Raw genomic sequence first — 14455 nt, 5'->3', positions numbered from 1 at the left:
TGCCTCGTGATGATTAATTAGAAAGGAAGATAAAGCTTATCTGGTATGTTCTGCAGCTAGCAGAATTTGATTTCTAAAATTCAATTTGCTACCAACTGTTAAGAAAATACCTACTGCAAAAAAGCAAGTCAGGTAGACAAATAATTCGTGTGTGGTGTGCACAGAAAGAAATACAGGACTACCTACATTGCTGATTTGGCTTTTCTCCATTACTAGGGCAATGTCAGCCAATGCAAATGATACAATTGGTGGGGAAATGCCAAACAAGCTGACTGGTTAAAATGCTAATTCTTACCTTTAAAAGGAAACACCTGGACTTATCAAGCAGGACCCAAGAAAAAAAGAAAACCTGTAGTTGTACACTCACTCACTTTCCATACATCTAGCAATAGAATCTGTTATGCAGTTTCTGTCCTTGAAAGGGTCGACATGCTCATATTGTACATTTCAGACAGAGCTCACTGTATTATGTGTCTCATGGAGCGTATAAAGGAGTGACTCTCATTTACTTTTTATTTTGGCAGTATACACGTGAGTGGATAAAGCCAGCTCCCATTAGTAATTCCCAATGGGTGTGGGGCTAGGAAGAAGCAGCAGCTATGAAATGCTGGTGGTCACCAATAATTGACATAGCAACAAAACTTGCAAATGAGCCTTTCGTACCCAGGGAGTATGTTCTTATGCAGACAATGTCAGGATCACAGGGGAAAACAACAGTAGAGGCCTAGAGTGATGTCTGAGTGTGGTTTTTAGAGCTCACTCACCAGATTTAACCCCACCCTGGACATCTCCACCCCGGGGCGCCCTTCTAAGGCTCAAGAGATGTGATGCACCCTTGTTACTTCTCTCAGCTGTGCTCTGCTTCTGGTCTAGGCTTCCCACAGCCCAAGATGTTCTGTTGTCAAATTCATGCTCGTCCTTAGCTCAGAAGTTGCTTTTCCAGTAAGATTGTTTATGCACATCATTTATTCTATACTGACTGCTGCTCTATCCTGATTCCTAATGTGTGACTCGGTACATAGCATTCATTCATGAAACCTCTACTGAGGACCTACCATGCACCAGGTACAGTTCTGGAAGCTGGAGCTATCACTGTGATCAGGATAGATCAAGTCCCTGTACTCTGAGGTTTTCCTTGTAAAGCAAGGGATGAAGACAGACTTTAAACAATTAAAATCCAATTCTTTCTTTCAGTTACAGCCCTAACATGTGATCCAAGAAGCAGATAGAAAAATAAGCATGAGAAATATATTTTGAACTCAAGAATTGAGTGAGCAAGGCAAACGAGAAATGCTTCAGAAAATGTGAGTTACTAAGCCAAGGAGGGTGAATGGGGATCACCTGGGATCAGAGAGGGGCCGGAAAGTGTGGGTTCAAATAGGGTGAAGCACAAGGAGATGGGGCCAGACAGGTGGGTAGGGTGAGGTGACAGGGCTCAAAAGTTCAATCTTCTTCTGTGTCCTCAAAACAACACAATGAGAGGATGTGAGCAAGGGAGGTGGGAGTGACATCATCTGGTGTGAGTTTCTGGAAGGGAACTCTGGGTGCACAGATGGATGGGCAATAGGAGAGGGAAGCAAGTCTGGACACGCCTGAGGGCATGCAGGCAAGGCGGCCATGTGGGATGGACCTGTGGCTGGTCATGGGGAGGCACAGATGTGGGACACCGTGGAGGCCCAAGAGTAGTCTGGAGAGGTGGAGATGAAGGGCAGAAGGGAGAAGGTTTCAAGGACAGCTCAGAGCTCCCAGGGGTTGGTGCTGCCATATGCTGAGACGGAAGGAACAGTCTTAGTGGGAAAAGGAGTTTGAGGAGCCTCTGAGATATCCGCGTAGAGAAGCCAAGGACAGATGGCTACTCGGGTTTGGAGCCCAGAAGGAGGTATCTGGCCTAGAAATACAAATGTGAGGGTGGCATCAGCACATGGACCACAAACTGAGGTGAAGCATGTAGGATGGATCCCAAGGCTCTTTCATGCCTCCCTACTGCACAGGACCTCCTTCCCTTCCCACATCACAACTGCTGCATCTTATCGAATCATAACTCCTTGTTCAAAGTCAGCTTTCAGGGTAGACTAACAGCAGACTAAGGGCAGGGGCTGGATGTTTCACTTGCTACAATATCCCTAGCATCATACCTGCTGCGGGGTCTGCCTACAATACTAAATGAATGAACTTCCCCCATGAGTCTGCTGGATAGGAAAAGCAGCGTAAATGGAGCCCTCTGTGTCTCCATGTTTTAACCTGGCTTAAACAAGAAGCGAGGCAGCACATTCTCATGGTCTAGCTTGCAGACTTCCTCTGCCGGTGATCGCCCTGAGCCACTAGGGGATCGTAGCTACTCCCCATATGTCAACGCAGATTGGGCAGCTGCTTGTAGCAGTGGATACAAGACACAATCCAGGCCCCGTGCCCCACTCTGAGAATCAGTGCAGATGTGGATGGGTGATGTGTAAGAAATGAGAAGATACAGTTTTCAACCATTCCCAAGTAATGCGCTAACTCATGCCAATCAATATTAAAGATTTCAGAAAAAAAGGAAAGAACACATTTTAAATTGGGTCTTGCCACTTACATTGATTTTCATGCAAATAAAACTGAGCGTCAACTATGATTTTGGTGACGCTTCCACCTTCCTCTCCAACAACTATATTTAAGATCTACTCTTCTTGCTATTGCCAAAGTGGTCTTCTTTAAAATTAAGACCCCTTCCTGGCCCTCAGGAAACAGGAAGAATTGTGAGGAGAAAGGGAAAAGCGAGTTGTTCAATTTTCACACATTAAATGTCTGCTTAGACCCCGGGTGACTTAGATGTCAAATACCAACCTATGTTGATTCCACATCTTAGCTATGGCCTTCAGGTTTGGCCAGATGCCCTTGACTCTGACCTTGGGATGTGACTAACATGGCTAATTCTGCCTGGCTGTGTAACAGCTCCAGCCCTGAAGCTGCCCATGGACCCTTAACTCAACCTGGCTTGAATCTTCCTATGACCTTGCTTTTTCTTTCCTGTCTTTGGTATTTACTATGGGGTCCCTCTTACTGTCTCTTCTCTGTATTAGTTTTTAATCTAAGCTCAATCAGTAGTATTCTATAATCATTCTGTTTCATATGCATGCTTCCTCTCCTTTTTTTCTCCTTAGGATTTGTGATGGTTTTTAGGGGTCAATCTGACTATGCTGTGGGATGCCCAGAAATTTGGTTAAACAATATCCTGGGTGTTACATTCGAACTGGAAGCAGATTGCCCTGCTCAAGGTAGGTGGGCCTCATCCAATGCACTGAAGTCTAAATTGAACCAAAGGAGGTATAAAGGAGAATTTGCTCCCTTTGCCCACTGAGCAGAGACATCAGTCTTCTCCTGCCTTCAGACCCGGACTGGAACTCCCACCACTGGCTCCCTCAGGTCTCCAGCTGACCAACAGCGGAATTGTCAGCCTCCATAATCACCTGAGCTCATTTCTACAAGAAATCTTGTGTACACACACACACACACACACACACACACACACACACCCTCTATCTGGTCTGTTTCTCTGGAGAACTAAGGCTGGATTCTAGCACAAAGACAACTGTAAGAACTTTTTGGTCTTTTCTGGGGAGTTTGTAATATTTAAGGTCTTTTTTTTCCAAAATGTTTTGAAATTTATTTTCTCAAAAGTGTGGGCCAACTGTACTCTGGACTCCTTTCTTTGGACACTATGAATTCTCAGAAAATAAGGCCATTTTCTCAGATTCTTCTCATTTCTATCTCACTAGCCATTTCTTTGCTGATCAGAATTAAGCTCAGAGTAGCAACAGTCTTTGCTGTACTCTATGGTCTGAGGAATGGAACTGTCAAGAACTAAGTACTTTATCTTTGACTGAATGTGTATCCTACTGACACCTTGTGATGTCCATATCTCTACTTTATCCTGTCCTATTGTAGATTTTAATTTTATATCAGAAAGTTATTTGTAACGTCCTTGTGGCCAACATGTGCACTCACACAAGTGCAGTACTTTTGAGTTTCATTTTTTAGACTTCCAAAAAAAAAAAAAACCCACCTAGATTTCTAAGTATTTTTTTTTCCTCATATGCAGCTGAGCTATTGCCCTGCTTTTGAGTCTGACTGTTTTACCCATATGGGGTGGACGGAATCGTGGTCTCCTGAAGATGCCCATGTCTTAATTCCCAGAACCTGTGAATATGTAATGGCAAAATGAACACTGCAGAAGTGATTAAGTTAAGGGTCTTGAGATGATGAGATTATCCTGGATTATCTGGATGGGTCAGTGCAAGCACACGGGTCCTCATAGGTGAAAGAGGCAAGAAAGTCAAGTCAGAGAAATCTGGAGGTGCTACACTGCAGGTTTTAAAGACGGAGAAAGGGGCCACAAGCCCAGGAGTGCAGGTGGCCCCCAGAAACTGTACAGGGCAAGAAAACAGATTCTCTCCAAGACCTTACACAAAGGAATGCGGCTCTGTGGACACTTTAATTTCAGCCCAGGGAGAAGAACTTTGGACTTCTTTCCTACTGAACTGTAACATACAAAGTCTATGTTGTTTTAAACCATTAATTACATCTATAGTAACTATTACAGTAGCAATAGAAACATCATACCCCAAAACTATCTAACACCTGAGTCTGATTTCACCGTATTTTGGTGATGCTATTCAATTCTTTAAATTTATAGTTTCTAGGTTTTTTTTTTAAACCTATTCCCTATCATTTGGTTATAGTTGCTTCTGGGGATATAAGATAAAAATGGGGTCTCCAAATATCCTAAAAAAAAACCATCTTTCCACTAAGAAGTGTGTGGTACGGTGTGTGTGTGTGTGTGTGTGTGTGTGTGTAAGTAGAGATCCAAAGTGTTAGACTTAAGGCCTTTTACCCTCTGTTGTTGGACTACCACTGCAACTCCTTTATGACTCTTTGCCTCTTGCCTCCCCTCCCCTATGCCCTTAGCTCTATAGTTTGATATTGTCCTTCTTCTTTACCCTCCAGTTAGACAGAATCTGCCCATGTTTGCAAGATGTACCACAGCCTTTGTAAGGATCACCTTCTCCTCTTAACCACAGTCTAAGACATCCTTTCTTGTCTGTGGACACCATCTAAGGAGCCTACTATGTGCACTGCACATCTTCTTTTCCTTCCAACATCTCATATTTCAATTGGCCAACACAGTTATGCTCCATCTGTCATCCAAGTCCATGGTTTCTGATTTAGAATTTTGGAGTTCCTAGAAATACTTTCCAGGTGTCCCTACCATCAGTGAGTGGTCCCAGGTACTTTAAGTAGAGCACAGTTTGTGCCTTGGGAAGTTCTCAGGTAAGCTTGCTATCTTTTTTCCATGAAGACGGCCTTGTTCCCAAAGTGCCTTGCCATTGATACGTAGTAAGTTTCTCTTTTCTCCAATGGTGAATCACTCAACATCAAGCCACACTTCATCTCCCTGGGGCAGTGATGGAAATCTTTCCTCTTACTAGCAACGTGTGCTTCTAGGTATTCCACTGATCGGGAGCTGCTTTTGCTTCTCGAAGGTTGTTTCTCTGTAATCATCTTCCAGGGGGGAGTGCCCCACATAACACAAGAGGCAGGTTTCCTCTTCTCTTCTTCCTTTGCATTGAAGTGACAGTCACCAACCTCCCAAAACTGGCTGTGAGCTTCTCTTCCAGGTCACCAGCACAGACCTTCCAGGATCCACATTTCCTGGGTCTCCTGAGTCCTTCCACCCCCACCCCAAGAAATAATCTCACCACCTCCCACAAAGACCCAGTATCTTTTCTCCTAGATCGAAACAATGTCTTCTCTTTAGTCCTGATTTCTGTAATGCCAACTAAGCATCAGTAATCAACAAGGCACTGAGTCCACCGACAGAACACATCGTGGAGAGGCATATAAGGAACACAATCCTCTCAAATAACGTCCTTGCATTTGAGAACAATTTTCATTACATGTATTGCCCTTTTGGTGTCAGATTCTATTCTAATAAAGAATTATCTGATCAGTGAGGGAGAAATGTGGCAGAAACCACCGATTCCTCTGAGGTGGGATGAAACTTTCTTCATTTGGTGAAAGCAGTATTGGTGTTTTGGTCACTCCAGATATCTGGTCTGGACCTCTACCCCCTCCATGCCGCATCCCTGTTCTCAACCCCAGGGGAGGCCCTGATCACTGCAGAAGAACCTCTATGGCTCTGAGGAATAGGGTTTGAAAAACACTTCAAGAAATATCTTTTTTTCCAGGATGAGATGTGTTTTCCTGAGGAGAAATGAGAAGGTTTTAATTTTCTTTTATTTACTGAAGTATTATTTCAGGAAAGACAAACAAAACAGCAAACAAACAAAACAACCCCAAAACCAGATTCAAATAGTCTATCAACAGGAGAAAAAAAATAAATTAACTATGATAAATTCGTTCACAGTGGAATATCATCTACAGTATAAGAAAGAATTAACTAGAGCTGTATCTCGTAGCATGATAAAAAAAAGATTTATTAATGATTTACTCATCTGATACTCTATTCTTGTCTGTATGCCTAAAATGTTTTACAATAAAATATGAAATAAAAGTTTTATTATCTATATTTGAAGCCCTATTTCAAAAGTATTATACACACATATGCATTCATGTGGAAAGATAATTCTCAATAGCATCAATTTTTAAAAGCTTATTTAGTGATAACAGAGAAAGTTCTTAAGCTTTAAAATGAGTTTGGGACTTTATTTCAGAAAAAACTAGAAGAAAACAAAAGGCAATGGGATTTAATAACAGATATGACAAAATCAATTTGGTAACTGGTCACTTGCTATTAGGGTAAAATAAAAAATGATAATACATCAAAATTTGCACTCAGTTTCAGAACACAAATTAAAGGGACAATTTTAAGAACAAAAGAGACCAAGAAGAATCCTATCAGGTCCCTGTAAGCATCTCCAAAATAAAATGTTAAATTTTGTTGAACAGAAAAATGAAATCTCTTAGGCAAGAAAATAAGCACGCCTGACATCCTAACTAGTTTGTGATTAGAATCAGTAATTTAATCATTAGGATTTTCATTCTTTCCAGAAATAAAGCTTTAATAGCCAGACTGTTCTGTTTGGCTACTTAATAAATTTATTCTACCACTCAAATACACAATGCTTCTGGGAAAGTAATTTTGTTTTCTCTTTCTAATTGCTTCTGCTGACCTGTGACTATTAGAAGTAGGTGATAGCTTTTGAGAAACAAGGTTTCATTCGAGAGACTCAGCACCCTACCTGGATTGGTATAAAGCTGGCTCTCCACGGTTTTGCCGATGCACTGCAGTTTCACAGCCTGCAGGGAGTCATCCACATGCACGATGGTGGGCAGACTGCCCAGGGTGTCCTGCACCAAGTTGGCCACTTCCCTGACATCAAAGAGCTTCAACAGCTCTGAGTACACAGCTGGGAAGGAGCTCAGAAACACAGCCTTAAAAGGAAGAAATTTAAATCAACTCCAAGATACATCCTCAGAAACTTGCTATAAAATGTCAATGGGTTTAAGACTGTGACAAATAATCTTCAATGCTAAAAAAAGGAATATAAAATGTATCTGTTACCTAAGTTAAAAGGCTGCAATTTAAAAAAAAGAGTGTGGCAAAACAGGACAATGTTTTAAACTGTGCAAGGGTGTGCCATATAGTAAAACTGAGAAATTGTGGAAAATCACTGATGTTAGCAAAATGATTGGCAAAAAAATCTCCCAGAATCAGCAAAATGCAGCATGATCAAATGGAAAGAATGCTCAAACAAGACCTGGAATGCAGTCACTTTTAGTTCATTTCTTTTTTGAGAAGCTTTCTGAAGTGCTCATATAAATCTCATTTACCTTGAAGAAACCAAACACATGGACTCCCCAAAGCAATGAAGTTATGGTTTAAGAAGAAAACAAGACAGGGAATCAGAAGACCCAGATTATATGTACTACTGGCTTTGCCTCTAATCAACTCTTTGACCATGGACAAGTCATTTTAGCCCCTTGGGTTTTAGTTTATCAATTGTAAAATGAAAAGATCATTATAACAAACCTTTAGATTGCTTTCAGATTTACTGTCACCCCAGAACTGTGTGCACTAAGAACAATATTCTTTATGTAAGTAAAGAAACTGGATAATCATTTTTTAAAAGGGAAAAAAAGATGCTAATATCAAATCCTAAGGGGCACAAATTGAGCTAGAATCGTACATCAAAACAAGCCGAGTCTTTTAAATTCCACAAAAGGAGGGCAATGGAAGAAAGAGTCGACCAGTTTCAGGCCTATCAAGTTGGGGAAGGAGGCCCATGTTTCTAATATGCTGATATTCAAGTGCTAGCTGGCTTACCAATGAGATCTGATACCAACAGAAAGTAGGTCGTGTCTACATGTGCTGATGATTCAAACACAGACTCAAATTCAAATTCATGGGTTTTGGAATTTATCTATTCAGCAGCAGCAAAAATATCTAGAAGAGCCAAGACCTGTTTCTGATGCCAGAACCATCAAAATGCTTCAGGTGCTGCAATCAACAACTATGTTCTCCTTGACTCTTAAACATTATAGATTTACTTGAATACATTTAAAATTGATAACTTGGTATTCCCTGTTAAAGACTGTATTTATATAACCATCATTTCACTCTGCAGAGAGCTGAGTCATACAGAAGAAGTGAAAAAAACAAGATGTAATAAAATGAGTCCGGCTTTCTGATAACTGAAAAGTCAACTACATCCACTTTCCTCAGGAATCTTTTCATTTACCCATTAATTCTTCGTATCTAGCTCCTTACTTCAAAAAAGTATCTGAATGTACTCGCAGTGAAGATACATGTATTAAAAAGGATAAAGGAATAAGAACCTGTGACAAGGGAATAAAGACAGTTGTAGCAAGATATGTAAGCTAAGGGTTTGTGCTGCAAATAAAAAGAAAAGCATAATTTTGTTTTGACCTTCCTGAGAGCCAAGACAAATAAAGAAAGCTAATTATTAGGATATGGGGCAGGGTCTTGGGCTTCAAGTCCTTCTGATACTCCTCTTCTTCTCGTGGGGTTCTGGGGAGACATCTGTCTGTGGAAGGAGAAACCAAGAGCCACACTCCAAGAGCTGAGGGAGCGGGTTATCCTGCTGGGCCGGGGCTCCCAAAGACAGAGCCATTAGTGAGCTGGGCACTGGCCAGGATGACTAAACGAGCTTCCCGGTGGAGCCAGGATGGCCACATCTGTGGGGCATCATAAACTGATCCAACAGGAAGGTTTCCTGGGATGGCTGCTCTGCCTTCAGAAGACAGAATTGGCTCTGAGTTGTAGCCCACAGGCAATACTGCAAAACAGAGCAGAAAAACTGGGTTTTGTCTTTAAGGCAGCCTAATAGTAAAATTCAGACCAATGGATACCCTTGGCTCTGGACAGGATAGCAGAATTTGAAGATGACCCCTAAGATNAAAACAGAGCAGAAAAACTGGGTTTTGTCTTTAAGGCAGCCTAATAGTAAAATTCAGACCAATGGACAGGATAGCAGAATTTGAAGATGACCCCTAAGACCCTTGTTTCCTGGTGTTCCCAAGACTATGCTGTTACACAGTGGAAGGAATTTTGCAGATATAATGAAGGTTACTAATGAGTTGATCTTAAAATAAGGCGATTATCCATATGGGCCTGACCTAATCACAACGGCACTTAATTTTTTTTTTTTAATGTTTACTTATTTTTGAGACACAGAGCGTGAGCAGGGGAGGGGCAGAGAGAAGGGGAGATGCAGAATCTGAAGCAGGTTCTAGGCTCTGAGCAGTCAGCACAGAGCCTGATGCGGGGTTCAAACCCATGAACCAGGAGATCATGACCTGAGCCAAAGTCAGATGCTTAAACAACTGAATCACCCAGGAGCCCCTATACATGAGCATTTAAAAACACAAGTTTCCTCTAGCTCATGACAGGAGAACTCAGAAAGATTTGAAGCATGAGAAGAATCCGACTTATCACTGCTGGCTTTGAGAATGGTATTTTGAGAATATGAAGGAATGTGAATGGCCTCTAGAAGCTGAGAGCATCCTTCCCACCCCCAACCCCTTGCTGATAACCAGAAAGGAAACAGGAATCTCAGTCTTCAAAACACAAGGGAAATGATTCTTGCAAAAGGCCTGAAAATTTTGAGAGAGAATTCTTACCCAGAGCCTCCAAAGAAGCCATCAAGGCCAACGCCTTGATACTGGCTGTACGAGACCCTAAGCAAAAATTCCAAAAAAACTTCTGATTAAAGCCACTGAAAACGTAGTTATTTTTTTATGCAGCAATGAAAAAGTCACACATTGGGTCAGATTAGTGACGCCTTCCTTCTAGAAGAGAGAGCTAAGAAGGTATGGGGTTAAAAGGGAGCTTGGAATGAGAAAACCTGTACAGTAGTCCTCTTTCTCCCCAAATACAGAGGGACAGAACTCCACTTTGTTTAAAAACAAAACAAAACAAAGCTAACCACTTTGTCATTTTACATGAATTCTCTCAGCATCAAACTAAAATTACCACATCAAAATTTATAAGTAGGAGGAGGCAAGATGGCAGAGAAGTCGGGAGATCCGTACATTTCACTTGCCCCCATCTCTCAAATGGAGAAGGCCNCTATCTCTCTCTCTCTGGAGTAATCAGACTATATAGTTTGAGTAACATTATCTTCATTTCTTTCTCCTCGCCTCTTACCATTTCCTCCTCTTTCTCTCTCTGAATTAGGCCTCTTAGTCTCTCTGCCTGGTCATTTCTCTTTCAATTTCGCTTCCTCCCTACCCTGTCATTTCTCTTCTTGTATATGCTCTTCCATCAGCACTGCATACACCCAGCTCTTTATTTGTAGCTGGGAATTCTAGTTTTATGCTTTTAGACTGTCCTTTGTATTTTGGGTTTTTTCTCTTTCTTCTTTTCTTTTTTTTATTTTTTAAAATTTTTATTATCTTTTTTCCTCCTTCCTCTTTTTTCCTTTCTTTTTTTTTCTTTTACTTTTTCCCTTTCAGTTTGCATATTTGATGGATTTGCCTGTGTATCTGTGTGCCTTTGTTCCCTGTGTGGTTGTCTGTTTTCTTTTCCAGGGCTACCTTAAGAAACAAGCCAAAGTACACATGGTGGAGAGTCCCAAATACCATAATGAGTAGGAGAATAAAATAACCAAAGACTCAAAAAGAGAAACCAAGAGACACCATTCAAAGAACACTTCTGAATGGATAGGCCCTGGACAGTCAAAGTGCCTTCTTTAATACAGCAGTACTCACAGGTGCGAAGTGGATAACAAGCTTTTAAAACTAACAAGAGACAGAAAGCTAGCCAAAATGATGAAATGGAAGAACTCTCCTCTAAAGAAATTCCATGAAGAAATGACAGCTAAAGAACTGCTCAAAACAGATATAAGCAACATACCTGAACAAGAATTTAGAACAATAGTCATAAAATTAATCACTGGACTTGAAAAAGGCATGGAAGACATCAGAGAAACTATTGCTACAAAGACTATAGAGCTTCAAAATAGTTGTGATGAATTAAAAAATGCTATAAATGAGATGCATAATAAAATGGGGGCATCCAATGCATGGATTGAAGTGGCAGAGAGGAGAACAGGTGAATTAGAAGACAAAATTATAGAAAAAGAGGAATAAGAGAATTATAAGACACAATTATGAGAAAAAGAGAGATAAACTGATCCAGGAACACCAAAGGAGAGTTTGAGAGCTCAGCGATACAATCAAGCAGAACAATATCTGTATCATAGGAATTCCAGAAGAAGAAGAGAGAGGGAAAGGCGCTGAAGGGGTCCTTGAACAAGTTATAGCAGAGAACTTCCCAATCTGGGGAAGGAAACAAACATTGAAATCTAAGAGGCACAGAAAACTCCCCTCAGACGTAACTTGAAATGATCTTCTGANAGCAACATACCTGAACAAGAATTTAGAACAATAGTCATAAAATTAATCACTGGACTTGAAAAAGGCATGGAAGACATCAGAGAAACTATTGCTACAAAGACTACGGAGCTTCAAAATAGTTGTGATGAATTAAAAAATGCTATAAATGAGATGCATAATAAAATGGGGGCATCCAATGCATGGATTGAAGTGGCAGAGAGGAGAACAGGTGAATTAGAAGACAAAATTATAGAAAAAGAGGAATAAGAGAATTATAAGACACAATTATGAGAAAAAGAGAGATAAACTGATCCAGGAACACCAAAGGAGAGTTTGAGAGCTCAGCGATACAATCAAGCAGAACAATATCTGTATCATAGGAATTCCAGAAGAAGAAGAGAGAGGGAAAGGCGCTGAAGGGGTCCTTGAACAAGTTATAGCAGAGAACTTCCCAATCTGGGGAAGGAAACAAACATTGAAATCTAAGAGGCACAGAAAACTCCCCTCAGACGTAACTTGAAATGATCTTCTGAATGACATATCATAGTGAAACTGTCAAAATATAAGGACAAAGAGAGACTTCTGAAAGCAGCTAGGGATAAAAGGGCCCTAACATAGAACGGGAAACCTATCAGAGTGGTTACAGACCTATCTACTGAATCTCGGCAGGCCAGAAAGGAATGGCAGGAAATCTCCAATGTGATGAACAGAAAAAATATGCAGCCAAGAATCCTCTATCCAGCAAGCCTGTCATTCAGAATAGGAGAGATAAGTCTTCCCAATAAATAAAAATTGAAAGAATTCATCACCACTAAGCAAGCCCTACAAGAAATCCTGAGGGGGACTCGTTGAGGGAACTGGTGCAAGGAACACAAGGTACCTGGGACACCACCACAAGCATGAATCCTACGAAGAAGACAATGACTCTAAACCCATATTTTCAATAACACTGAATGTAAATGGACGAAATGCTCCAGTCAAAAGACATAGGGTAGCAGAATGGATATAAAAACAAAATCCATCTATTTGCTGTCTACAAGAAACTCATTTTAGACTGGAGGACACCTTCAGATTTAAAGTGAGGGGATGGATAAATATCTATCATGCTACTGGAAGTCAAAAGAAAGCTGGAGTAGCCATACTTATATCAGACAAATTGGACTTTAAAGTAAAGGCAGTAACAAGAGATGAAGGACATTATATACTAATTACAGGGTCTATCCATCAGGAAGAGCTAACATTATAAATGTCTACGCACCAATACGGAAGCACCGAAATACATAAAACAATCACAAACAGAAACAATCTTATGGATAGCAGGGGACTTTAATATTCCATTTACAGCAAGGAATAGATCAACTAGACAGAAAATCACTAAAGAAACAATGGATTTGAATGACACATTGGACCAGNACCCCGAAAGACTCCACCAGAAGCCTACTAGAAATGATCCATGAATTCAGCAAAGTTGCAGGATACAAAATCAAGGTGCAGAAATTGGTTGCATTTTTATACACCAACAATGAAGCAACAGAAAGAGAAATCAAGAAACTGATCCCATTCATAATTGCACAATAAACCATAAAATACCTAGGAATAAGCCTAACCAAATATATAAGAGATCTGTATGATGAAAACTATAGAAAACATATGAAGAAAATTGAAGAAGACAAAAAGAAATGGAAAAACACTACATGCTCATGGATCAGAAGAATAAATATTGTTAAAATGTTACTACTACCCAAAGCAATCTATACATTCAATGCAATCCCAATCAAAATTGCACCAGCATTCTTCTCAAAACTAGAACAAGCTATCCTAAAATTTGTAGAGAATCACAAGAGACCCTGAATATCCAAAGTAATATTGAAGAAGAAAACCAAAACAGGAAGCATCACAATCCAAGACTTTAGCCTCTACTATAAAGCTGTAATCATCAAGACAGTATGGTATTGGCACAAAAACAGANAAGACAGTATGGTATTGGCACAAAAACAGACACATAGACCAATGGAATAGAATAGAGAACTCAGAATTGAACCCACAAATGTATGGCCAACTAATCTTTGACAAAGCAGGAAAGAATATCCAATGGAAAAAAGACAGCCTCTTTAACAGATGGTGCTGGCAGAAGTGGACAGCACCATGCAGAAGAATGAAACTAGGTCATTTTCTCACACTATACCAAAAAATAAACTCAAAATGGATAAAGGACTTGAACGTGAGACAGGAAACCATCAGAATCCTAGAGGAGAAAGCAGCAAACAACTTCCTTGACTTCTACCGCAGCTATTTCTTACTTGACACATCCTTAAAGGCAAGGGAATCAAGAGCAAAAATGAACTGTTGGAACCTCATCAAGATAAAAAGCTTCTGAATGGCAAGGGAAACAATCCATAAAACTAATAGGCAACTGAGGGAATGGGAAAAGAGAGTTGCAAATGACATATCAGATAAAGGGCTAGTATCCAAAATCTATAAGGAACTCACCAAACTCCACATCCAAAAAACAAATAATCTAGTGAAGAAATGGGCAGAAGACATGAACAGACACTTCTCCAAAGAGGACATCCAGATGGCCCACAGACACATGAAATGA

The 14455-nt window shown here is 40.4% G+C and overlaps 1 protein-coding gene across 1 annotated transcript in view; it reads right to left on the bottom strand.

Moving 5' to 3' along the window:
• The window catches only part of DOCK4 (dedicator of cytokinesis 4), a 429867-nt gene that overhangs the window by 109624 nt on the left and 305788 nt on the right, over positions 1-14455 (bottom strand). Inside the window, 1 exon segment of the mRNA XM_077775067.1 lies at positions 7239-7431. Coding sequence (XP_077631193.1) covers positions 7239-7431 — 193 coding nt within the window.

This window comes from Crocuta crocuta, unplaced genomic scaffold (assembly GCF_008692635.1).
Source record: "Crocuta crocuta isolate KB4526 unplaced genomic scaffold, BGI_CrCroc_1.0 scaffold47, whole genome shotgun sequence".
In the NCBI taxonomy this organism is placed as follows: Eukaryota; Metazoa; Chordata; class Mammalia; order Carnivora; family Hyaenidae; genus Crocuta; species Crocuta crocuta.
Note: the sequence above shows the minus strand (reverse complement) of the source record. Positions and strands in the feature narration are given on the sequence as shown.